This window comes from Cyrtonyx montezumae, unplaced genomic scaffold (assembly GCF_038088225.1).
Source record: "Cyrtonyx montezumae isolate F1298 unplaced genomic scaffold, pur_monq_1.0 scaffold_36, whole genome shotgun sequence".
In the NCBI taxonomy this organism is placed as follows: domain Eukaryota; kingdom Metazoa; phylum Chordata; class Aves; order Galliformes; family Odontophoridae; genus Cyrtonyx; species Cyrtonyx montezumae.
In genome coordinates this window covers 1769185-1796979 of record NW_027072041.1, presented here as the reverse complement: position 1 = coordinate 1796979, position 27795 = coordinate 1769185, and the positions used below count along the sequence as shown (strand labels likewise).

The following is a 27795-nucleotide window of genomic DNA, read 5'->3' as shown; positions in this document are numbered from 1 at the left end:
TTGCTATTTAGAAACATTTTTATTCAACGCAAGGGTACAAATAATCCCACCCACTCATATACAACTAGAGAGAGGCATAGAATTTATTTTGTTTTCTAGACTGGAGCAAATTGTGAGTTTTTCCTGTAAGTTCCTGAGAGCAGGTATCTTTTCTAGTGGGAATAGATGTTTCATTATGGCTCCCGGATAGAAGAAAAAAAAATAGCTGGCAATACTAAAATAAGTATTTTTTGAGTGAACACATCAACCCTAAGATTTCATATATCTCTTCCTCCAACCTTTCAGTTCAGTGAAAATATCACAGTGTTTTAATACTCCCATTATGCTTCAGGGCAAATTCTGCACAGGTTGACATCTCAGATCTTCATCTAGAATGAAATTCTGGTTCTGTGCCAATTTTGTAATTTCTCTGGTACTACGGTTCATTGATGATCACTGAATCTTGAACCAGGATTAAATTTTCTGTTACTTGTTTAGTTCTTGCAGAAGAACTATCTTAGGATACAGATAAAGTCTGAATGTTCCAAGTATAGTCTATATTTCAGAGCACATGCTCCCAAAGCTACAAACTTAACTTCTTCTTTTGTACCAAGCAGTTATATCCAGCATTTCTTTCATTATAAATTTAAGGTATCATTTCTCTTTGATTAGACAAAAAAAAATCTAGTCTACCACCTTATACTTCTCTAACTACAGTATCATACATTTTATTTCTTTTTCTGTGGAAGAGCTGAATTTGAAAACCTCCAAAATAGTCCATTAAATTGCTGTTTTACAATGATGAGGTTCATGGAACACTTTCTGCTTGATAACATCTGTAGTTTTCCTTAGTGTGCACTCTGCTAGTGATACTAACCATTTCCTCCTAATTCTTCAGTATTTCAATTTCTTCTGCTTTTATCGGATAGTTCAAAAGAGCTAATTTTTAAAGAAGCCTTCTTTGTTATCAGAGATTTAGTTATTTTCTTAAGACTTTTCTCACTGTATGTTAAAAGGAGCAGATTCCCTTTCTTTGTGGTATAATGAGATTCCTAGGTTTGTTTCAAACAAAATGCATTTTTGCCCAGAAAGGCTGTCAAGTCCCCATCCCTGAAGATCTCCAAAAACTGCTGGGGTATGGTTCTAGGCAAGCAGCTCGAGGTGACTCTGCCTGACCAGGGTGCACTAGATGAACTACAAAGGTCTCTTCTGATCACTCAACCACTTCAACAAAATTATAGAGCTAAACGTTAACAGGCAGGTTCAACTATGCCTATAAGTTGGTCCTCATCTGCCCACTAACATGATCCACAGCCATTAGCTAACCAACTCAATATGTGATAAGATTAACAGCTGCCTTTTATTTCCATTGATAATTGTTCTCCTCTAACTGACATAATAACCAATATATTGTTGCTGAATGCAATAACGCTAGAATTCATGCCTTGAGGGCTATACTGTGACTGAGTTTTAACCAGATAAGCTGAACTCTGGCCTAATGGTATACTACAGGCCTTTACACCACTCAGATGCATAGGTCACAGTCTTACTGTATGAACATCTCTATTATTATATTATAAACCTTTCTTGCATACATTAAGATAAATACAAAAGATAATTAAAAAAAAATCAATATGGGTCTGATTCCACAATTTTAAAAGCAAGAAAACTACTTTTTTCAGTCTTATTACCTGAAAGGGATGCTAAAATCTACATCAATAATATGTTATCCCTAATTATTCACTGCATTTGGTAAACAAGTTAATTTTTAGTGTTAGAAATTACGCCTTTTAGCATTATTTTTTTTGCAAATCATATTTCTTCATCCTGTTTGATAAGCAACATTCAGAAAATAAATATGATGCAATATGCACACAGTGACATTAGAAATATTTATCTGTTTAAATATCCATCATTTATCTATCCGAACTAATATATCTTACTTAATATCCGTGTATACACATCCAGGTATATGTATCATACAACCACCTATAGATATCTATCTCTACATGTAGAAATACCCCATATATATGCTTACATGTAAGTCCTATTAGTATCATAGAATTGCTCAGGTTGGAGAAAACCTTCAAGATCACCAAGACCAATGTCAGTCTGACCATACTACCCTAACTCTAACAACCTACCACTAAATCATGTCCCTAAGCACCACATCCAAATGGATTTTAAAGACATTCAGGAGTGGTGACTCAACCACCTCCCTGGGTAGCCTATTCCAGTGCTTAACAACCCTTTCTGTTAAGGATTCTTATCTCCCTGTAAGGGTCCGCATATCCAACTTAAACCTTCCCTGGCACAACTTGAGACCATTTCCCCTTATCCTGTCACCTGTCATCAGGGAGAAGAGACCAACCTCGCTCTCACTGCAATCACCTTTAAGGTATTTGAAGAAAGCAATAAGGTCTCCCCTCAGCCTCCTCTTCCTCAGATTAAACAGTCCTAGCTCCTCATAGGGCATATTCACTCCTCATAGGGCATATTCTCCAGGCCCTTCACAAGCCTTGTTGCCCTTCTTTGGAGCTGCTCCTGCACCTCAGTGTCCTTTCTGTATCGAGGTGCCCAAAACTGAGCACAGTACTCAAGTTGGGGCGTCCCCAGTGCCAAGTACAGTGTGAGGATTACTTCCCTAGTCCTGCTCACCACACCATTCCTGATACAGGCCAAGATGCCATTGGCCTTCTTGGCCACCTGGGCACACTGCTGGCTCCTGTTCAGCTGGCTGTCCATCAGCACACCAAGGTTCCCTTTCTGTCAGGCAGCTTTCCAGCCACTCCTCCCCAAGCCTGTAGTGTTGCCTGGGGTTGTTGTGACCAAAATGCAGGACCCGACACTGGCCCTACTGAAAGTCATACAGTTTAACTCAGCCCATCGATCCAGTCTATCCAGGTGCCTCTGTAGTGCCTTTCTACCCCCTGGCAAATCAACACTTCCTCCCAACTTGGTGTTGTCTGCAAACTTACTGAGGGTGCACTTAATCCCCTTATCAAGATCATTGATAAAGATGCTGAATAGGAGTAACACCGGTACTGAGCCCTGGGAGGCACCACTCATGACTGGCTGCCAACTGGATTTGACTCCACTGATCACAAACCTTTGGGCCTGGCCATCCAGCCAGTGTTTCTGGCAACAGAAGAAAAAATATATATGTATAATGTACAAATGGATAACATTTAGCTTTTATAAAATAGATGCCAGTGCCTGAGAGATTTCTAAAACATTAAAGAACTCAACTTTTGTATGTCTCTTAATAGCAGGATCTCATTGCAATAATAATAGCATTTTTATTGCTCTTTCTTTACGACTGTTCAACAATTCAGAACACTTTTCTGAAAAGTCTATCTATAGAGCAATTAAGAAAATACCCAAGAACAGAATATTAAAGTTCCCACATATTTAAGTAGAGCTAATTCTTTCACACAGAATACAGGAAACTGAAGAGGAATTTAAAAATACAGTCAGAATTCCACAGTTTGGGAAGAAAAATTCCCATGTTTTCTGTATAATGCCAAGCAAACTTTCACTATCTATGAAAGTAAAGAATTAATCAGAAACTAAAATTTACTTCAATAGCAGACTGACTTCTAGAAGATGCAGAGATTCCATAGTCAGTAGTAATTAAGCACTCAGAAATATGTACTATTACAATTCTCAGTCAAATAGTCTTGCAAAATGTAATAATTCACTTCTGAATCCAGAGGACAGTATGATTTTTCAGGTAAGCAGCTACATATATTCCTGGACATATTGCCCCCATTTTGTGTCCTTATAAATTTGACTTTTGTTTGAGTAATTTACCTCAACCAGTCCACATGTAAAACATGGTTTAAAGCCATCTTTTTAAAAACTGGGTTATAAATAGGATTTTCCTGTTGATAGCTCGTATTATAGGGACACCTCTTAACAAACTCACCATTTTCACCCTCATTCACTCTCACTACCACTTATTTGGTATAATGCTAAAGAAGGAAATTAAAAAAAGGAGGAAATAGTTGCTGATTATGATCTTGCTTTCTTAAACTGAACAGTAGCCCTTGAAAATATGCCAGTTGCCTTAGATGACCAAGTCAGCCTTGCAGTTAGCTAACCTCAGTATTTGCAGTATTCGAGGCATTTCCTACAATAAGTGTAAGCAAGTACAAATGCACACTACAGTACAACAGAAAATACATATTTTTAGCTTAGGTAAAAATCAAATTTTTCAGTTTTCCAAAATCATTACTAGTCTTCAAGACAGCACACTAAATGTGTTTAACATTTTTCTGGTCTTTCAGGTGCGCAGACAATATTTCTGCATTAAAAAATTGCCATTTAAATGGGTTTGTTAACAAGCTTTATTTTATTTCCTACCTGAAGGATGTAGCCTCGAACGTAGTCTCTAAGTGTCCAGCCTAAGCCGTGCAGAATATGCAACACCTCTTCTTGCTTCAGTACACTGAAGAGTCGATCAAGTAGTATCTTCAGTCTCACAGGCACAGCCTGGGTACCGTAAAGCATCAGGCTGCTGATGTCAAACACAACATTGGACTGCACAATCTCCACTTGGGTTGGATGGTAGAGGTGCTGAGTACTAAGCTTGTCCAAGGCTGAAAGAAAAGGAATTAAGTATAAGGGAAGAGATAATAGAAAAGCAAGAAAATAATCCCAAAGAATTATCTAATCCCATCAGATCCAGTAGATGTGCTTATTTTCTACAGAAACATTCACCTGGATGATTCTTTACCACAGATACACTCCAAAATAGCCCCAACATCCAAGGGGCACTAATTAACTTTTAACCATACAGCAAAACGGTGTATAGCTGAGTCTCTGAGACTAAGTTACTCATCAATTTAAAAGATATTATGAAAAATTAATGATTAACTGAAGACTAAGACTGGAGCTTCACAGAATTGACTAGGACCATTAAAGATTTGAGACTTAGAAAGTATAAAAGAAAACAGGCATATCCTGAACCTCTGCCTTTTAAAAATGTTAAAAACTTAGCCCTGTGAGTTACCATGAATTCACTGCTACTTGATTCATTTACTAAGTAGTATACATTGGTTTGTTGTGTTATTTACTATGAATTTCATATTATTCACTGCAACATGACTAATTTGAGAAGAGGGGAGAGGAGATTTGCAGGATGCAGATAATTCTTAACCCCTTATGAAGTAAAACATTAAGGAACTATAAATGACATTACATGTAATATTTTGTATCTGTTTACATGTAATTTCTTTTTCCATTTTACAGAGCATGTTGCAGCACCTGACTGCTTTTTATTTTTTTATTTATTTATTTTTAACAATTTTTTTCTGAGCATTTAAAATAATCATATAGGGACTTCTCATGTACTTTGGTTTCTTTTTGGCTTTTGGTCACTAGAGAGTTCATGTACTCTTGATAAATTGCTTTCTTACATCCAGACCGCAAAGGCCCTTATCATTTACTCGCTGGCTTCATTCAACACATTTACTCCAAGGAATACTTTGTCAAAGAGTTCTGCTTTCCTTATACTTCATTTCTTGCAACTGATTTGTCTGATCTTTCCTATTCTAGTGGTTAAGTCAATTTTGAATAAATAGCTTTAAATATTAATTTAACTTTCAAAAAAGATAAGGAATTGGCAAGCCCAGGGACTGCAGTCCTATGTATCTCTACGGGACATTTATACTGCAGAATGTGAAGAATGGAATTATTCTTCCAAAAGGACTTCTTTCCAAAGCACTTACGCTATATGGGCTTCATGATATGGGAATGATTTATTTACAAGTTCTAATGAATGGGACTTGATTGAAGCATAAACAGGAAAAATACTTTCCTACATTTTCTTTTACCTTTTTTTTTTTGTACAATTTCTTTTGTTATACCTTTGTTTCTTTTCTTTCTTCTTATTTATTTATTTATTTACTTTTTTTTTGGAACATGGAACATGGCTATTTTGGTACAACTGTAACAGATATGTCTTCAAACTACTTAGAAAAATCCAGAAAATTAATTTTGCTGTTGTATAGATTGAGATGTAGGTATGCAGGTCTGTATGTATAAGTACTTGAGTGAGTTTGCTTCCTTTTATCTTATGCCTACACTGAGGAAAAGCAAGTTCTTTCACCTAAAGAAGAAATCTAGCTTCCTTAATTTTTTTAAGATGATGATTCTAGCTTGGCTCTTGTCAGATTGATGGCAAGATGTCTGTATCTAAACACTACTGACTGGATCATAAAGCTAATAGCTAGAATGAGGTCACAAAACTCTGTGGACAATTACCCACTTCATGTAATGAGACCACTCTGAGAATAATGGCCTAAAAAAGATCAAGATACAGTAGAAAAGAAGAAAAGAAATAATAAAAAAGGTTTCTCTAAATGACTGTGTGCACTGGTTGAACAAAAAACAAAAATTTTTACAAGATGTCCCGTACTACTCCATTTATCAAAAACATCTGTTTTCAAGTAATATTATCTATAGACATCTGATTCTCTAAAGACTTATGCACAAAAAATAAGAACTAGTCATGTGTTAGATTAACATTCCCAGTGACAGTGAAATGATCTCCAGTTTAGATTTGTGGGTTTATTCTGCACATTATATAATAAACAAATAAAAGCAGTGTGTTTTATTCTTTTAAAGGACAAGTCAGTGTATGCACTGAAGCATATAATTTACAACACAACAAAGCATATATTTTTGCATGTATGTGTACATAAAGACAGACCCCATGCTACGGGCAAAAAAAAAAAAAAAAGAAGAAGAAGAAGAAGAAAAAGAAGTTTGAAGTGAAATGAGATTCATTTATGCCAAAATAGGGAAGTTCTTATGGATCACTGATTATTGAAAACTCTTGCACCTGGCAGGAAAATGAAATTTTTCACAGTCATTCTTTTTTCTTCTTCTTTCTTTAAGAGATAGCTAAGGAAATAGTTGAGGTTTTATTCTGCAGTACTCTTGATTTCTTCTCTAGCATAATTAGCAAAGCAATGTTACCATTTTATGAGGATGAAAGAGGCCACCTGCTCCTTTAGATAAGAAATAAAAATAAATAAAAATAAAGAGGACCTGCATTTCATTGCTATTTCTGCAACAACGAGAGTATTAACGTTAAGTCAAATGTGAGAGTAGACAGTTCAATTCTGCTGTCCTGAACTGCCCATCTTATTTTACGTATATAAGGCTCTCCTCACAATTTCCAGTTCTGAACTATTGGTTTGATTCCTATATGCTAATGAACAGTATTGTGTTTCACAGGTGAACATATTCAACATTATCCACAGCTCTGTATGATTTCATAAGTCCTTAGGAGACTTCAAGATGAAACATGCTATAAAAAAGAATGAGCTTTATCATACCTGAAAAATGACATAAACCGATGTGTCCTTATTAAGCAGATCTCACTGACTGAACATCATTATACATCCCTTCCTGGTGCTGCATGAGGTATTACTCATATTTAGATTCTCAGTGGGCTCAAAATTTCACCCTGAAAAGTCTGAACATGTTTGTGACTTTTTTGTCGCAACCTGTACTGTCTAACTATGATGGGTTCCGCTAGATGCTTCAATTAATGGAACTGCCTTTCAACAGCCCAGTTCAATTCTTAGCACTAGCCTAAATCTGAACAGAAAGGTGTTCACCAACACAGGAAGAAAATCTTTTAATCGTTCAGGGAGCAGCCTAAAGAAGCCCTTGTGTTCTGCCACAACTTTTTGTGAAGCAGTATTGCAGATCCTTGTTTCAGAAATGTTAACTACTGAAAGAAAAAGGGAACAAAAAAGGTCATAAAGAAATGGATATACAAGACTGCCTTCAACATCTGAAAATTACTAACTGCATTATTAGGTTAGGAATTAGGAATCTTTACTTCATGTTTTTTTCACATAATTCTTAAGTACTGAAGATGCCCCATAATCCTTACATGATCTGTATTAACCACAGATTTTAGAAGATATATGTCCATTTAGGATTTGGTTCTGGATTTTCCTTGCCATTCCTAGACAACTATTTTTCTTTCTGCGTTGAAGTCTTAAACTCCTATTGTGATTTCACTGCTGCAGACAGCAATTTTAAGAAGTCACAGAAGATGCAGTGAGATGTACTTCAGAGATACATCCTTTTGTACCAACACATTGACATGTTATACGCGTGCACAACCTTCAGGCTTTTGATCTGTTGCTGAGGTAACAGAGGTAGACCCTACTTGTATCTTGGTCCTGAAGCGCTACCATCAACACTCAAATTTTTGCAAACAGTACACAGCCAAATAACCCTAAGACCTCGAAGGAGTGAATATTCCTGTCTTCAGGGTTTCACTGAGTTTCAGTTTGTCATTGCTGGAGATTTCTACATGGGTACTAGTGGAAGCTGAAACAATAAGTCTCATTTTTTCTGAGCGCAGAGTCCAGGTAGCAAAAGGTCAAACTAAACCAATTGCAAATTCAGCTTTCCTGTATTCCCTTTTCCAGAAAGACATGGTTATCACAAAATCATAGAATTGTTTAGAGCATATAACGGAGCAGAGGATACTGATAACTACACACTTCACAGGAGCATTGTCTCAGTTATTTTAAGCACCCAAGTTAGCTACCTGACTTAAAACTTTAAGCTGTAATAAGACCAGGAGGAGGGATTTACTTTACTTTTATATTTTATTTGAGCTTCGGGGTGCTGTGCATTAAAGGAAATTAAGTGAATAAAACATATATTAAAGTAAGGCTAAAGCACTTATAAAAAAATAAAGACTAAATCCTTTATTTTATCAACACTATGACCAGTTCATAGGCTCAGCTATGCAAGCTGACCTAGGACCCTGTCCTTCAACAAGGTCATCCAAATTAAAAGCCATTTTTTTTATGTACAAGAAATACAAGTAGACACTGATTAATTTTGTACTTTAAAGGATTCATGCTGCTTTTTGTGTTGGTAAAGCAAAAGTGTGACATTTTGCCTTTACTGAGTATAAAAGAGTTTTAAATATCCTACTTCTGATGAAGTTGGAGTTGGTAATGTATATACACCTTTCTATTCTTGTTGGATAAATATTTAGGTTTCTGGGGAGGGGTGAAAAGGTGTAGTGAAAATCCTTATTCTCAGCTGATCTCCCTGGCTGTGTATCTCAGAGCAACACTGAAGAGTGTCAGTATGTTACAGTGTACTACTGGTTATTATTAACTGTACTACATTTCAGTTCCAAATTTGGCCTAAGCAATATTCCCACTCTAGATTTTGTTGCAAGCTCTTAATATACATAGAAAGGACACAGTCTTAATGTATACACACATATATAATTTTAATTTTTAATACATAATTTTAAAAACACTATCATCCTTCTAGATTACTAGGGTTCAAGGGTCAATAGGAACATAAAAAAGAAATTTTCTGTTGTCTGTCTCCAAGCAACAACCAAGTGTTTCTCAGACATTTTTAATCGAAATAAGTAGGCCACTTTCTTCAGTAAGGGAATATGAAATTGGTACAGATTAAATATACAACCCATCATTAAAATTTTAAATCATAATACTATAGTAACAGTATGGCATGCTGAACATGGTAAAACAGATATAGTACTATTAATGGCATTGCAGGACATTTTAGTTTGTTGTTGGTTTTGCTGGTGAACACAGACAGCTTTACATTTTTCAGAGCTCAAGATTTTCTTCCTTCCATGCCACAGAGAAAAAAGTAGCAGATCCTTTAAGGAAAAAAAAGTAGCCTGTGATCGACGGAATGCTGGAGGGACACTACTGCAGTGAAAAAAATAAAAAAATAAAATTCCTCAGAAGTGTGCTAAGAAGATGACCAAAGACAAGTAATCTTGCCAGTGCCCACTGAACAACTCAAATACTCACTGTCTTGTGCAGGAAATTATCCTATTCATCCCTTGGCATAAGCACAGAAAGGGGTACACTAGCATTTGTAAGGGTGGATGAATATCCTGCTCCATCTAACATAGCATCCTTTGGTGATTCCTTTTTACCCTGTCTTTATTCCTTTAACAGTTTTATCCACATTGTAGATGAAAAATCACTAAGTTTCAAGAAATGATGGAAGGTGAGGAAAGAGCACATATTCTGATACACAGGCAAGAACATTTCCATCTACTGTTTACTGTACTTAAGAGCTAATAATAGTAACCATTTGCTAAATGCATTTAGTCTCTGACAGAGGAACACATATGTGATCTCCTAATTTACAGCTAGCATGTACAGATGTTCACACTTAATAAAAGGACACTTAATTGCTTTTTAAAATTAAACATGTGTTGATAATAGGTATTTCAAACCCAAACAACACAGCAACTGAACTGATAAATGTCTCCATGCCCTACCACGTCTCATGCTCTAATGACATTTTTGCAACATCAAAAAAAAAAAAAAAAAAGCGAACCAACACTTCAGTTGCATGTACGCAAAACAAATGTTATTAAAAAAGGTTTGAATGAAATCTTTCATTAATTTTCCTGTCTATGATCTGATTCCAAGTTGAAACACTTAGATTGTTACTAGTTTTATGTAGCCAAAAGCAGAACTATAGTTTGTTCACAGACATTGCTTGCCGTCTGCAATTTTTTTTATCCCTTTGCAAAACTTTGAACCCCATCCAGCTTTGACACACTGCCTCTTCAGTTAATAACTATCAAGTTTCCCCTTGTCTCCTGTCTACTTTTCTTTGAGGCAATTGCGCACTCAGCACCCCGAGATAATAACACACATCTATGAGATAAAAGCAATGGCATTAATGTAATTGTCTGCCTTTCTCTCTTTAGCCTAATCTTTTTTTCCCTTCAGTTTTGACTGCCTCTGTGACACCTGTTTTTGTCTCCTCTGATCCTACGACAGGTTTTCCGCTGACAAGGTTTTTGCCTGACAGAGATTCTGCCAGACAAGAACATAATAAAATATGAAGAACTGCTTGTCAGAGTTCCTGCCAATGCTCACATGAAATAGGAGGAAAAAAAAATCCTGATTTCTCTTTTTTTTTTTTAAAGGAGCCCTGTTCTGGTCACTTTTGGCCTGATGTGAAAACACCCTCCCAGGCCAGCTCCTGCTAGCCAAGCAGGTGTCTTCTTTTATTTTTTTATTCTATATGAAAATAAAACCAACAACAAAAAAGAATAGAATAGAATAGAATAGAATAGAATAGAATAGAATAGAATAGAATAGAATAGAATAGAATAGAATAGAATAGAATAGAATAGAATAGAATAGAATAGAATAGAATAGAATAGAATAGAATAGAATAATAGAAACAACCAACCAACCAAAAAAAAAAAACCTTTTTTTTTTGACAGTACAAAACATGGTTACAGGGAAAAAAAATGCAATCCACAACAACTCCTCTTATATCTTTCAGTAAAGTGAAAGTTAGAACTGACTCTATGCGGTTGCATCTACATTCAAGAACCATTTTAAAAACGTGGAATTGACCCTCAAATAAATAAGGTAGCAGGCTCCTCTTTGTTGGGAACTGATGTGTCCAAATGAACAAGCAATAAGAACCTTCATTCTGAGTCCCCAGAAAAACATCTGGGCTACTAGTCACTACCTGAGGTCACACTGCATAAAAGAAGACACATGACTATGGACACCATGATAAGGAAGATGAGACACAGCCAGTTCTCTTCTTCAGGACTTGCACCTGCAGTCCTCTCTCACAGTGAAGATTTCTGCATGTGTGAAAGAGGACTTCAGAACTGATGATTACCCTGACATAGATGAATTACTGGAGGGTCCCAGCATACAGCTGCTCTTTTGTGTGTCAATACCATCTATCATCTCTACTAGAGACAGAAGCTCTAACCATTACTGTGCTGGCCATACTCTCCAGACATCACCCTGCAACTGCACTCTATGGGTCCAAAACTCCTCCTTACACTCCAGCTGCGACCTTCACTTCACTCCTGAAGTAAGCAATACCTTATGTGTGTTTTCTGGATGACTCTCACACTCTGGTCTTCAACACTGTCTCTGACTCCACCTTCTTGCTCATTACTGGCGTCCTTGCATGCGCCCTTGAGCTGACTTGTTCCCACACTATGCCTCAGGCTTAGATATATTCTACTACCAGCACCTGGCTTTACACACTGGGCACTGTGTCCATCAGTACAAGTAGGCCAGTGCTGCAGTTTTCTGGACTCCTAGTTCATACCCCCTTGCTGGACATCTCCACTCCTGATGCTCCTTGACACAGGGACTGACTGTGTACTACTATTACCTTGGCTAGCCTTTACATTTGATCTTTCCTGTCTCTTAATCTTTAAACTCTAATGCCTCTTTCCTATCAACCGTTAACACCTTTGTAAGGATCTCTACTTAATAATGGTGAAATTGGGGCCAAAATGTATTTTAATTAGACTAACACTATTTGGTTGACATGCTGTATATATTATGACAGCAGCACATTTGGAGACCTAGATTGGTGGTCTGGAATTGGAGGATTTCCATTTTAATATAAATGCACCCCAAATTACATTCTGATTCACAGGCTGGCTTACAGAAAAGTCTGTGTTGGAAGGGATTTATGGAAATTGCCTGGTGCAGACTCCTACTGAAAGGAAAATCTTAAATTAGCTTACTGAGGGCTCTGTCAACTTGAATGATCTGTACATACAATGAGAAACATTCCACCACTCCTTCAGGCTGAAGATATTCACATCCTTGATAGGTTCATAGTAGTTCTAACACTGAAAACAAGTCTTTCCCTTCACCACAGTCCCTCAATGAAATAAGACATTTGTGAGGAATTGCAATAAGATTCACATGCTGCAACCATTTCACAAAGCTTCTGCTAAATATTATTCAGAAAATTTGATTGTAACAATTAGACCATAATTAGAGCGGTCCTTGGAACTCATATTATACATTTCTTGTATAATCTTTTCTAAATCAAGAAGGAAATGAGAAATTGAAGTCTGCTAAATTAATTTGCGACAAGTTTCCTCATAATGGTGCTACAGTCAAATTTCTTCCTAGGAAGTTAAAAAAAAAAGTGTTTTTTTAATTATTATTACTATTATTATTATTTTACATTGAGTTTCACATTTGCATAACAAAAATCTCAGGTAAAGTCACCAATGAAATTAGCGTTAGTTTTTAGCATCTGAAAACAGTATGGATTTTTTATTCTCACAGTCAAATCCCATTTTAACCATATGAAACTATGTGGAATGGAATGGTAGGGTTTGTTTCACTTAGAACTCTTTCAATTTGTGTTCTGCTTAACCTAGTGAACTCTAGTTAATTAAGATGTTCCTATAAACAATTAAGCTTCTTGTAGGATCGTTAAGAAGATATAAAAATTTATGATGTAATAAAGTGCAATAAAATGATATAGTGGGTAGCACATCACTGCAGTTCATGTGCAGTAGCATAGGTGTTAAAAGAGGCAAGTATGCAGGTACTATCACGTAAATATGCTGGAGACTTGTGGATGCATTTCACAGAAACAGTGTCACCACTGCTGCCCCAGAAATCTGCTGGTGATTTGTACCCTCAGGTCCTACAGGATTTATGCTGCTCATGTGAGAATCAAGCAGCCATGTCCAGACACTTTTTCCTCCCTTTGCTCATGCTGTGCCATGTAGTGAACTTTCCATCATGACACTGAATGGGGCAAGATCAAGTCTTTCACTGACTACCTTTTCAAAAAAGCTGCCTCTGCTATTTATGGAGAAAGGGATTCCAAGTGATGACAAAAATCATTGTTTCTTTTGCAGATAACATTTTGTTTTTCCTTAATAGATTCTCTCCTTAGGAAGAGAGGACAAGATATCCAAGACATCACCTAGCATTTTATCCCATGTTATTTTGTTCAATAAAGAGGTGAAGCCGTCTCTGTAAAAAGTCATTTCAGGTAATCAGAGGCACTGAATGATAGTATCTTGCTCTTCTCTGACACTAAACTTCTCTAAACTTCTTCAGGCATTTTAAAGCTAGTCTACGTAGATTATAGTGACAAAAATGGCCTTATATGTACTTCAGAGACAGGAAAATTGACGTAGTGGGAAGCAACTGGAGTACAATTGCAAAAAATAAGTCAACAGTGGAGATGGATAAAGGACTTAGATAATAAAGATTATGTTCTCAGTTTATGTTACCATGAACAGAATTGGAAGGGCAGAGAAAATTTAAACCTGTGATCAGATTTTTAATTTTATTCTCAAAACACTGTTCATTTCTGGATATAAGTTATTCTTGCCCAAAACTTTGTATCTATCTGAATTACTTAGCACATGCATGAAATAAACATTATACCCCACAAAAGAGAGAACAAAAGCAGAAATACTGTCAATCCTTTTTTAACTATTGCAGAGTATTGTTTGTTTTTACAGTCACTTTTTTGTAAAGTATACCTGCAGCAAGGTGGCAAGCACAGGTACACAGATCTAGAGGGCAGGATGCCCCTCCAGACATATGGTGGGGATTCCCAGCCACAGAATTCAGCCTTTGTAGGAAAAGTCTTTCTACAATTATATATATATTCTGCATAGACATGCAGACTTGGAATACAGTGTCATGGCACGCTAAAAATGGGCTGAGAAAAGTTACCTTCAAACTTGTTACCAACACAAAGCAATCTGACTGTTGCAGTGTTATGTTGGTTGAAAATGAGAGCTGCCAATCCTCATCTGATGGCTTCAATCCCAGTTCCAAAACGTCAAATGTCACTAGTGATTTAGAAGACTTTCATAGAAAAAATGTTCACAATGAGAAAGGACTTCACTTTGGGATGTGAACATAGTATAGTCTAGCAAGAAAGAATGTGCTTTTTTCTAGCTTTAGAATGGGCTGATTCTGCTTAGAGCTTATCAAGCTCTTGGGTAGTCCTTAGTTGATTGCCTAATGTCTGTTTGGGACTAAGGTCACCTGCCAGTGTCCAAGGGACATTAGCATTTTCAATTACAGGACCATGAGCCAGAAGATTCATGCGAGCAAGATCTAACCTCTTCCTGACTGAGTAAGGAATCAAGATTTCCTGACGGTAGTGGAGAAAAGATTTGAATGGACTCTGAAAGAAATACAAGGAGATGTGTGTGAACATCTGTGTTTTAGGGACTGCAGTTTTCCCCCAAGGAAAGTGCTCCTCAGCACATGAGGATGTTGAATTTGCACAAGGAATAAACCTTTGACTATGTAGTATGCAAGCATACACTGAATACAGAAATGGAAAAGAAATCCTTTTTACTTGATCTTGGAGCAATCATTTCCTCTCTGTTACTTACATCCAATAAATCTTTGAAATGATGCTTTTTTCTTTGATACCTAATGCCTGGGTATTTTCTCTTGTTTTTTACCTCAGTTTGGCTTACATTAAGAATCAGAGTAACCCAAGGCAAATCCTACACCACATCATTCTTACTTATATGGCAGACTTTAAAACCAGATTTGTGGGTCCAAGTGCCCTCAAGATAATAGACAGCATCTTCTTTGAGCTGCTTTGACTACTTTGGGAATTGCTGCTGAAACGAAGGAAAAGGGAAGGCACAAGCTAGAGGAGGGAATTAAAGACAGTGTTTACCAGTAAGGTAAGGTTCCTGGAAGAAACTGATTAATGAAAAACATGTCTCATTCTTCAGGGTCAAAAGGAAGTTAATACAGATGGGTTAGAAGGATTTTGTCTGTAAAATACAAGAAAAGACAGACAAGACGTAACATAGTTTTGCCTTTAAAACCATGAAGAGCTAGCCTTTTTTATCAATGAAACAATTTCTTTGCCAAAAATGTCTGTAACTCCCCCCTGGTATTGAAACTCCATGTCCTCAGGACATATTCAAGCATTTTATAGAATTAACTAAGCTGAAAACAAAATAAAAAATATGTTTGGTATGCTAAGGCTGTGACTCTTTCTAAAATATTATGGAACAATACAAAAATAATCCATCTATTTTAACCACCACATAATATCAATAAGATTATATTTCCCCTTTCCCTTTTTAGTGCTGTTTCTCTATTCTCTCTCCAGTTTCTAAGACAAGAGTAATGTGGCCCTTCTGACAGTTCTTAGAGACTAGAGATGTTCTGGTTTTGCTTTTTTGGTTTGTTTTGTTAGAAGTGACCTTTGACTATGCAAACCTGGACTTCTTTCACTTAACAACTTTGGACAGTGACAAACATGAGAACCCTGCTGGTTTTTATTTCAACATAGTGCCCCTCTTCCTTTCTCTCTCATTCCCATATAGCACACATTTAAAATCTGAACTGCTTTCCCAGTTCAAGTCCTTTCAGCTACTTCAGAATAAGTAAGAGAGGCAATTTCTAACATTTCTACAGTATTTCTCTCTCTTTTCTTTATTTACTTGCTTCTGCCTTCCTTTCCTTTTCTCTCACTTCACCTTTCCATTACGTGAAACGTCACACATAAAACTGTAGAATTTACCACTCTGCCATTCAGAAAGAAGTTGTGATCACATCGTACATTTGGGCTTACAACAGCACAATCTCCATCTTCTGTTGGAGACCATTGCTTTGGCCATTTGTCTACTTTACAGCAAGTTAGCATGTGCGCAATACAAATGCTGGTATGTGGAAACTTCCTTCACAAGATAAAAGATGTTGAGACTCTGATCATGAGCATTCACATGGTGTCAGATTTTAAGATTGAAAAAGCTAATGCATTTGTCTTGTGCATGAAAATCTATGAGTTAATGTATATTTTTTGAAACATAAAGGAAATTAATCCTAAAGTTACTCAGAAAAAGGCCTGGGGAAGTCTCTGACTGGAGATGGCAGAATATGTATTTTATAGTGAGAGGTATACCTCACATAGGTACTATGGGCTGATTGGCATGATGCAGAAGAAAAGATAGTGAAGATCAATAGAGAATTGAGGACCAGATTGCTCTGAGAGAAGTAAGGAGAAGGGAGACAAAAAAATTATTCAAAGGATAATTCACTACGCAGAGTAGATAGAATGTTGTGAAATTCAGGGGGTCCGAGAATGCATATTGTACTAAAAACATCTAAAATTATGCTGCTGAAATCTGATTGACCTTTGTCAGTGGTGAGTCTGAGGGTAAAACAGAGAACTAGATTTTCACATTTCTTGACTCTCTTGGAAACAATATGATACAATATGATATATTATTTCAGACAGGTTTAATTAAAACATTAAATCGTGCATTTTTGAAATCTCTGCAAAGCCTGTGATAAACTAAAAGAACTAGAATTAATGTCATTATTAGTTTTAGTGAACTATGATGCATTCCATCTCAACACTCCTTACTGAAGCAAAATGGTTACAAAGAGTAGAGACTATTTCCTATTGATACTGCTTTGGGTCTTTGATCAGCTGAACCAGGTATAATAAGAATGTTTCTGCCGGTAGCATAGTCACTGTTATTCTGACATAGATGACATACAAAACAAAATGTAAAGCTAATGATGTCAACATCTTTATACTGTAGCCTGGCTTCCTTTCTTGTAGGCTAAGATAAATTTAGTATGGAAAGTGGGTGACAAGATTTGTTTTTTGCATTGTTTCCAATATAATCTAAGTAAGCAGACTTTTTTGTGCCAAAGCTAGTGAAGCATAGTTACTATATTCATACAGTGTAGCATATACTACTTGTAATACAACAAAAATATCAGGAGAAAGAAAATATTAAACAATCAAGAAAGACTTGAGTATTTTTTAGTCATCTTACTCCTACGCTATTTAAAGACCACAGAATAGAAATTGCTTGTGCTAAAATCAATTGTACTAAAAAAAAAGAATTGCTATTAACAGTTTAACAAGATTTTATTTTTTACCATATGAACTACACCAAGCATATTAACCACTTAAAAAATTGAAGGAAAAAATGCATGAAATCATCTGTTTGCCTGCCTGAGGTCTAGAAAATGGTTTATCCAATTTAAACCATTCAGCCTTTCTTTTAGAAAATGAATCTCATTCAAGCTGACTATATGAAAGCAACAGTTCAGCTGAAAAAAAAAACAGAACAGTTTACCTGAATCCCTTAAAAATACAGACATTCACTCTAGAAATAACCTATTCCCTATTATACACAGTAGCTCTTAAGAATGCTGTCATACTCTATGCAGTTTTTGGTATCAGCCTTAAAGACAGCGGCAGTAGGACTAACACTATAGCAGAAGGGTGCATGGTCAAAACTTTATAAGCTGAACTACTGCCAGCAAAATCATTTATCTTGTCACAGAAAAAATACTCTGATGAATCTGTTCATATACTGACATCCTACTCTGGCATCTTCAAACAGAAAAAAATGAACTTGCAGGGAACCTTTCAAGAAGTGTGTTGCTCATTTCAGGTGCAGAAAAATATGAGAAAGACAACAGAAACAGGAAAAAATATACAAAACAAACATAGGCCAGCAGCTGCTAGGTGCAATATTACTGTGGGGGCTTTCTAGCCTTTTCTGTTCACTCCAAGAATTTCAGCATTTTTAATGGCAGTTACTAACATGCATTAACTCTGCACAGATTAGTCAACTATAACATGAGAAGATTGCAGGTCTTTGCCATTTTTTATCTGTTTGGGTAATTATGATTCTAGTTTATTAGAACTGAATAAGCATGGTACTTCTTGTTGGAAACACCAATTCTTCAATAATTATATTCAGAGAAGCACTACCCATGTGTCAAGGATCTGTGTTGAAATTCATTAATAAAAATCAGAAGGAAACCCTTTAAGTAATGTAGTAGGAAATTCTATTTGCATTCAAGGAATAGCTTCTGAAACTGCAGTGTTAATGGCTTAAAGAAAATCACTTCTGAACAGTAACCCGATTCAGACATTTTAAAACCTGAGTGATACAGTGCAGTGAATTGTTCAGATTACTGAATGTTGTCCTCAACATTCCGGAAAACAGTTAAGATCAAAAACTGAAGTGGATACACCACAGTCTCCAGCCTCCACGTGTTTTTTAATTAAACCATGCTAAGTGTTCTCCTTACTTCTCTCCTAATTATGTGTGGCCCTGTTTTTCTCTCTTACACAAATCTTAATCCAGACTGCAAAGAAAAGAGGAAACTAAACATAGAAAATAGTGGAGTGTAAATAAAAACTAAGGCCTACGAAGCTTTGTTGCCTTTTAGGATCTGGGTATTTGAACCTTTCCGTTCTTTTTTCATCTACTTAAATACAGGGAAGAGAGGTTCAACCTACTGATCAAGTATTTCATTGAGCCAAATAGGATACATCAATTTTACTGATATCCAGGCTCTGAAAGGTTGACATTAGTACATCTGAATTTCCATTGGGCTCAGCAACTTACTGGCTGATGCTAATTTCAACATAAACTCTGCTGTGCAACCACACTACAAACCATTTGCCTTTCTGCTACAACCAGATTACTTCCTGGAAGTTAGAATATACTTTTGAGCTGTACACAAGCTGTTAAACTCCAGTGGTACCTACTGCCAGAGTAACCTACCATACTTCTATTTCCATCCTAGAAATTGATGTGAAAAAAGTATACATACACTTGCAGAAAGCCAGAGGATACACACATGCCTTTACAGAGAAACAGATTTCACTGCTGTCTGTGTCACTCCAGTTTGTAGTGTTTACAGAGACCAGGAACTAAGAACAGAATAGAGAAGACCAGCCCAGAACAGACATTGCTTACCGTGTGCCACCCAGCCATGTTTACACTGATCACAGGTTCTCAGGTTAATCTTCCCTGGCTGAAAACATTCACATGTGCAATTTACCAGTGTACAGCGGATGGCCTGGAAAAAGAAACAGAAAACACATATTAATGTCTTTCTCCTCTCTTGTACTAATTTGTTGTGAGAGCTAGAACAGTATTAACTGTACAGTAACAATCAGCCTTCTAGCACTCAAAGCATTGCTCATTCTTTTAAGAAGGGATTAATTTTCTTTGAAAAACATTTGTCAGTATCCCCTAGCAAGGAAAGCCAAAATGCTTATTCAGTAATAACTTATTCTTTTTTTCCATGACGATCAGTAAATTCCTAAAGTCTTTAAAATAATCCATCTTTCCTCTAGAAACAAACAAAGACAAAAAAACAAAACAAAATAAAATAAAAAGCAAAGTGCAACAGTAAGGGTTCTGTAGGTGTTCCACAAAACTTCCTGATTTGGAATCAATTTCCTGAAGGAAAATATGATGACTTCCTATAGCAGCATTTTTGCTTAATTAAAACCAAATATAAATCAAAGAAAGAAAAATATAAAAAAAATAAGACTGTATATCTCTGTGCTTTCCCCATTATAGTATCCAAAAATTGTTTCCATGCTGAGGTTCCCGTAAGGTGCAACTGTGCTACATCATAATGAGTTATGTGATTTATACATTTACTTATACATTTGATGTGTTCCTAAAATAGGGAAAAGTGCTGATATAATAAATAGGATCAGATCATAGTACATATTATAACTTTCCTCTTGAAATTTTTGTTTTTTTCTAAGGCAAACCCTTCATCTCTTAACACTGAATTTGTCAAATGTATCATAGAATCATAGAACAGCATATCCTCAGGTGGAAAGGACCAACAGGGATCATCAAGTACAACTCTTGGCTCTACACAGGGCCACCCAAAAATCAAATCCTATGCCTGAGAAACGTTGTCCAAATACTCCATGAACTCTGGCAGCTTGGTGCTATGACAGTTCTCTGGGGAGCCCATTCCACTGCCTGACCATCCTCTGATGAAGAACCTTTCCCTAACTCCCAATCTGACCCTCACTCAACACCGCTCCATGCCAATCCCTTGGGCTCTGTCACTGTCAACAGAGGGCAGAGCTTAGCGCAGCCCCTCCGCTCCTCTCGTGGGGAGCAGCGGCCGCTATGAGGCCTCCCCTCAGCCTGCTCTGCCCGAGGCTGAACACACCAAGGGACCTCAGCTGCTTCCCATATGTTTTCCCCTCCAGACCCTTCACCATCTTTGTAGCCCTCCTTTGGATGCTCTCTAGTTTTATGTCATTCTTTTACTGTGGTATTCAAAGTACGTGCATTTCCCTCTGTTTCAAAAGATACCCAAAGCAAATACAAATGGAATGGAAGTTTTTTAATGTGAAACAGACTTACATGTTTTAATAGTGTGGAAGACGACCCAAGCGCTTCGAACTGCTACTAATAAATCTACAGCATGCATTTAGATGTAATCTTCTTGGAGATTTCTGAGACAGAGGCTTATTCTGATCATTCACAGATTAATGATCTACTGTAACTACCAGAGCTGCCAGGAAAAGATATCTTATAGATGTAGATGCAATCAATGTTTACTCAGGGGCTAAGGTGGGGGAAGGAAGCTCGGATCCTATGGCCACAGAGGTATCGAAGAATTATGAATGCTCTCGTCTCTTTGAAACAATTAACAGCCCTTATAAACACTCCATCTGTATTAAAAAAAAAGGCATTACCTTAACTATACCGACTTAAAGAAAATTACAATCAATATTAACTTGATCAAGCTAAACTCCTTGTTACTGACAATTTTAAAAGTTTGAAGTTGTTTGATATGTCTTGTCTCTTTACATTTTTTCTGCATCATACAGCCATATAAAACCATTAATACTTAATTCATCCACTTGAAGTGTGTATTCCTCTGTTAAATTTCAAATAAAACTTTATTTTTACATATCCAAAATGTTGTTTCATTCTTTTACTGTCAAAAACATTGCAGGGGGTTGAAAAATATCCTATTATGCCTAACACTTCAGGGTCTCAGTCCCAATGTCACCTGTACAATTACTTATTAGCTAGGTTATAAAACATGGTATGTATGCATGATTAAAAGAATTAGTAATGTGAAATATAAGGGTACCAAAGAAGTGCTGATCGTGCAAGAATAATATATGTGTTTGTGGGTTATGAGGAAAAAATTCTCCTGAAAGGTCCTGCTTCATGTTCAATAGTTTATTGACTCAGTGATATATCAGGTCTCCACTGGTCAGTAATGGTGTTCTTTCTCTAATATGTTCATTAATTAATGAACTCAGTAATTAATTGTACTGCAAACGGAATGAAGGGCTTACAAAATAGGATTCTTATTTTAGAATAAAAGGTTTAATCATATTCAGCATCTTTTTAAATCTCTGCACCGATGTGGTTTGTATTTGCTGCATTTGATGTATTCATATGTCATTTGTGAGTGCAATGGGAGAAATATACTCATAGCATATGAACACATATATAGATGAAATCACATCATTCAGTAGAGTGGCTTTATTAAGGCTCATCAGCATTTCCATTACAACTCTACCTGCTTCTTGCCTAGAGGTTAACAGGTTGCCTGTAAAGATTGGATTCAGCTTGAACCTGAAATACAATGTTTCAGCCTAAGAGTGGGTTTTATTACACACACTCAAAAAGGATCCATTTAGCCATTCTAAACTATGAGGTGGAGAAAAAAAAGTTTACAAGTTTCGTGGTTCTTTACCCTGAGTTAAAGACTATCACTATCTTGATGGCATAAAGTGTTGAAGGGCATTAATAAACTAGTAAGATTTTTATCTTTAATACATATGCTTAAATTCATGCAAACTTTCAAGAAACATGAAAATCTGTTCTTCAAGAAACTAAATAGGATGTCTTCAAAATGAGCTATATTTATGAAATAATAAGGATTGGCATGAGAAACTCTGAAATAAATATTATCCAAAATTCAGCCTAGCCTCACTTATAGATGTTGATTTCAGGTTGTAAATCAGCATTAGTAGTTTCCCATCCCATCACTGAGAATCCCATGCATGCCAGCTAGTGATGAGAATGACCCTACAGATTGAAAAACACTCATTTGGTATTGGAAATGCTCTGTTGCCCATGTCTTAGTCAAAACACTCCATAAACCTTTTCACCTACGTTCCCTAAACAATAATGAGATGCAACGATATCAAAGAGCTGCTGTTGGAGTAAATGGAACCTAAGAGGTGGAGGTCACTGAAAATCTCATGTAGAATTTAGTCCTTATTCCAAATATTCCATTTTCCGCTGTACTCAGTTAACCCAGATCACTACCCAAGATCACTACTGTATCCACTATGAAAGTAGCATAACTCAGTGGAGAGATGTAAAATGCCAAGAGAAGTGCATGCTTTTAGATACACAGAGCATTAACGCTCACCAAAGTGACAGAACACTTGGTCCTTAAAGATCTTCACAAAAGCAATCAACTTAAGCACTAAGCCTTGCAAGGATGTATTATATGAATTATTAACAATATCTTTCTACTTTTTTTTCAGTAGCATTTACCTTGCGTATGTGAAGCTATGACACCATGGCAGGCTCAGGAACAAGCAAGAACAGCAGTGAAAGATTAAGGTAGCATAGGTTAACCTAAAATTCAAAATTTTAATGTTGTCCCTCCAGTCTGCAGTGGCAGGATTTTGAAGTAGAAGAGGACAGAAGTACAGTAGCTGGTGTGCTGGTAGGTAGGAGCACAGATCAACATTAACTGTGGTTGGACATCTGTTACTCCTTAATTTGACAGGGGTAGGGTGGGGAGGGCTGTAAAAAGATCCTGGAGCTGGTTAGCAGTGGTTAGACATTGTAGCCATTGTTTGAACCTGTTGGAAAGTAGGTACAAATATGCAAGGGTGTAGCAAAGCAAAAATTTAGCCAGAAAAGTGTTTCTGAAAGAATGCTGCCAGGCTTTCCAAAAGCCACCCAGTGTAATCCTACCTTCAGAATGTATTGCTAAAAAGGTTTATGTAATGGGGCACTATGTGCGCTACACAGTGTGTGCTAGGGAGAGAAATTTTTCCTGTCTACGGTTTTCCTCAGAAACTCCTCCAAGAAAGACAGACAGAAAACAGAAGAAAAGAAACCAATGTCCTTACATACTGAAACAGCACATACCAGCTCACTAAGTGCAAGGGGATAGGCAACTGCGCTTTCACATGACAGCTTACACATTGAAGCCCTTAAGCATGCAGTACAGCATGACTTCCTACAGCTGTTTGAAAGGTGCCACTAGGTTCTATCGCATCAATGATCAGCAGATAATACGAGTTCTGAGATATTTTTATACATCCCTTCCATGGAGTTCCTATCATAACATTTCTTGCATTTATACCAAAAACACAGCGTCCTTCGAGTGAATTTTATATTAGCAGGGAAGGAAATGGATTGGATTGCAGCAGAATTGTTTTGAATAATTTACATCACTGCTTCCTTAAATCTTAAGGAGACACTATTACAGTTTAAAAACAAAATATTCATGTACTAGAATAAATTAATGGCTTTATAATTGACCCTGAAACATTCAGAAATATCCTGCTGCTCATTTTGAGATCTTCTTCATGAAGAATGCAATGCAGAAAGAAGGAACACTGCCTATTAATAAAGAATGTGACCTGTTACACCTCTGTATAAGTTACTATGGGTAATATTGAGAGATGTTATTCCTGACTTCTGTGGGTTTCCCTCAGACCAAGGATATTCATTTAGCATAGTTTGGGCAATTTAATTATATAGCAAGTAAATATTATTCACATATTAATAGGAACAGCCTATAGCACTAATGGAAAAATCAATCTGTCTGGCTGTTTCGCAGAGCTTCCAAGAGGTAGGAGGCAGTAAGCTTTTGTGAAAGGGATCACAGCATGGGAGAAGAAAGAGAACACATGAAGAATATGTAAGAACTCTAGAGGAAGAATCAAATAAGTTACCATAAATGACAGTAGTATAAAACAGTGCAACATTTTGGAAAGACTTGCTTTTGCAGCTTTCTTTACCCTGAATTTTAATATGCATTCTAACAAAAATTTTTCACTTTGTGACAAGGTTCCCACAATACTGTGAGGCTAAACAGTATGTTAATGAAGTCTCATTTACATTTTCCTAAGAGGTGGGCATGGTAACAGATCCTTCCCCTTAATGTGCTTGCCTTAACTTTTTCAGGTACAGGAAGTATTTAAGAAGTGTCTCACATCAATCTATGGTACAGAAATTCACTGGTCCAAACACAGAATCACAAGAGTTGATTTGGTTCCATGTTTGTGAAATCCTTGTAATGAAATTTTATTTCATTAAAATTAGACTCTGCATGAGTGTGTGTGCATGCACACATGTATGTGATAATAAGAATGCCAGGGTTTATAAGCACAAACATATATGCGTAAGTATATTTAAAATTTCGATTTTGTGTAGTGTCAGAATTCAGTGAGCAAAGTCCAGTCCTTGCAGCTTATCTCTCTACTTTAAGAAAAAAAAAACCTCTCAATGTGTTAAATGCAACCTTTCCTTTCTACATCCCGTTTAATTTCAATTCTATCTTATAAACATCCTCTATCTAATTTTGAACAAATATTTTATTGAAATAACTTTATCGTAGGGCAAATAATTAAGGACACACAGCAGTTGATTTTTGGGCATCACGGCATAAAAATAATTGAAAGTTCTTATGAAAGAACAAGAAGTTGATAAGAGACACAAAGATCACAGAACTACAGAATCACAGGGGTTGGAAGGGACTTCAAGAGATCATCAAGTCCAAGTTCCCTGCTCAAGTAGGTACCCTACAATACAATACCTACACGGATAGTCATCCAGATGGATATTGAATATCTCCACAGAAGTACACTCCACAAACTCTCTTCCAGTGCTCCATCACCCTTATTGTAAAGAAATTCTGTGTTAGTACAGAATTTCCTACACTAGTTTTAGACCATTACTCTTTGTCCTATCACTGTGCACCACTGAGAAGAGCCTGGCTTCATCCATCTGCCTCTCACCTCCTTCAGGTACTTATAAACATTTATCAGATCTCTGAGTCTTCTTTTCCCCAGGCTCAACAGACCCAGGTTACTCAGATTTCCTGTTCAGATCCATTCTCCAGTTGCTGTACACAACATAACTCTAGACAAAAAAAGAGGTCGGAAGTAGCAGACAGGAGTTAAGTCCTACAACTGGTCTGACATTTTTTCTATGAGTGTCTTTTTTGCCCTGACATTTCTTGGTTACAAACTGAAGAGAACAAAACCTGTCTATTGATCACCACTGTATCTCAGCACAGGATTGAGGATTGTACCATATTACAACTTTAAGGTGATCTTTTTTTTTCAAGTTTTTCCCAACATATATTATATGCTCCTAAACAGCTGTTGGAGGATGTCACTTCCCTTCTTTACTGTAGAAATGCTAATCACTTTTTTCTCTTATTTTATAAATTATCTTTAACAAAAGATCACAGCATAATTTTTCTCATGTTAATAATAAAGATTCTTATGAAATTACAGTATTTCAAATAGCTGGCAAAACAGCAGTATAACAGGGCTTGCTTCAAACTAGCATCAAAAAGAGGACCATTTGCATACTGACATCTACAAAATGCTGAAGTCGACCCACCTACAATAAGCTTGGCATCACAGGGAATTTTTCTACTTTATAGACAGCCACGATACCTAAGTGAAAAGGTTACCAATGCTCTGACGTGGGCAGTAAAAAATATGCAGGGATTCCACTTGGAGCAGGATGTTAAGCCTGTCTTTTATATTTGAGACCACAAATCTGTGTCCTTGAAGTGCTTGCACATTTTACAAGACTAAAAATAACTGCATGTGTTGCTGGTTACCAGATACATTATAATTCATTGTTGGCAGATAATTGCACCTACAATGTTACGAAGCAATCACTTGGGTAAATTTCACTTATCAGTTAAGCCTGTAAGCATAAATAAAGAAGAAAATACTGTTTTTCAAAAAGGAGAAGGCTCCAGTTTGCTCCCTACTTATGGCTGGCTATAGCTTTTCTGTGCTTCAGAATGTTTAGCTGGTGAACCTGTACTGGTTTGGAGTTTAGAAAAATCACAGTGTATTAAAGTCTCAAGTTCATGTCAACAGAGAAAATACATTCCCCAGAAAACTCACATAAAAGGGGAAAAAAAACCCACCTCCTATATAATTAGAAAAGTAGATATACTGAAATCAGTACAGCTTTCCCAAGTTAATTTTCAAAATATATTTTCATTTTGTTTGAAGGAAAGAGAGAAGGGAAATTAGGGTGGAAATGCCTGCCATATTTTCCACAGGTTGTACCTCCAGAAGTATTTCTGCCTCTATAGAAAGACCTAACGTCTCCAATGTGTAATTCTGATACAATAACTCTATTTTACAAATGATACACAGTTTTTACATGGATAACTTCACAGCAAAAATACTGGGCAGAAAAAGTAAGAAAACCCTCCAATCCTATGACTGACTCTTCCACAGAAGCACTGTCTCCTCCATAGGAGCACTGTCTCCCTTGTCATTCAATTTCAAACTGCCCAGTCTGTAAGAGCTGGGTGTTAACATTAGATAAAGTTTTCAAAGGCACAATTAGTAAACAGTTATCACAACACGTGTAGCATGAGGACAAAATTTAAGACCAAAGCATGAAGCATACAATCATACAATCTCATCTGTTGGCATAAAAAAATTAACAGATTTTTTCTAATTAAATTACTTTAGAAAACTTTACCCTTTGTAAAGGAATAACCATAAACAAAATAATTAGCTTGTAGGTCCTAAAGAAAATAATCTTAACTTATGGATGACCATTTTTAACATGAGTAAGTATAATAGCATAACGTACAGCTTAAAACAAACAAACAAAAAAGTAAGGGAAAATACTTTGCTCTTGAACAGTCCTAAGCATCCATGCAGTGCAATGGAACTTCTCATTTTTCCCGTATTCAGAAATACATAAATAGCTTCCAAGTTGCTCACCACATTGCAGCATTTTATTAGTAAATTTACATCATAGTATATTAGTATTTTTCTTGCTTGTATTTATTTTCACTAATACAATTTGAAAGGTACTAATATTGTTATATTTCTCTATGGCATTCATGAAAGCAGTCACTAATACAGTATGAAGGGAAGGATGCTAACAAGATGGAAAGCTGTTAACAG

At 36.4% G+C, this 27795-nt stretch overlaps 1 protein-coding gene across 6 annotated transcripts in view; it reads right to left on the bottom strand.

Moving 5' to 3' along the window:
* BNC2 (basonuclin zinc finger protein 2) overlaps positions 1-27795 on the bottom strand; it is a 334359-nt gene that overhangs the window by 95386 nt on the left and 211178 nt on the right. For all 6 annotated transcript variants that reach the window (XM_065745616.1, XM_065745619.1, XM_065745615.1 and 3 more), the window contains 2 exons: positions 19562-19664; positions 4345-4580 (listed from right to left, as the gene is read on the bottom strand). In XM_065745616.1, the coding sequence (XP_065601688.1) occupies positions 4345-4580; positions 19562-19664 (339 nt within the window). The remainder of the gene's footprint in view (positions 1-4344; positions 4581-19561; positions 19665-27795) is intronic.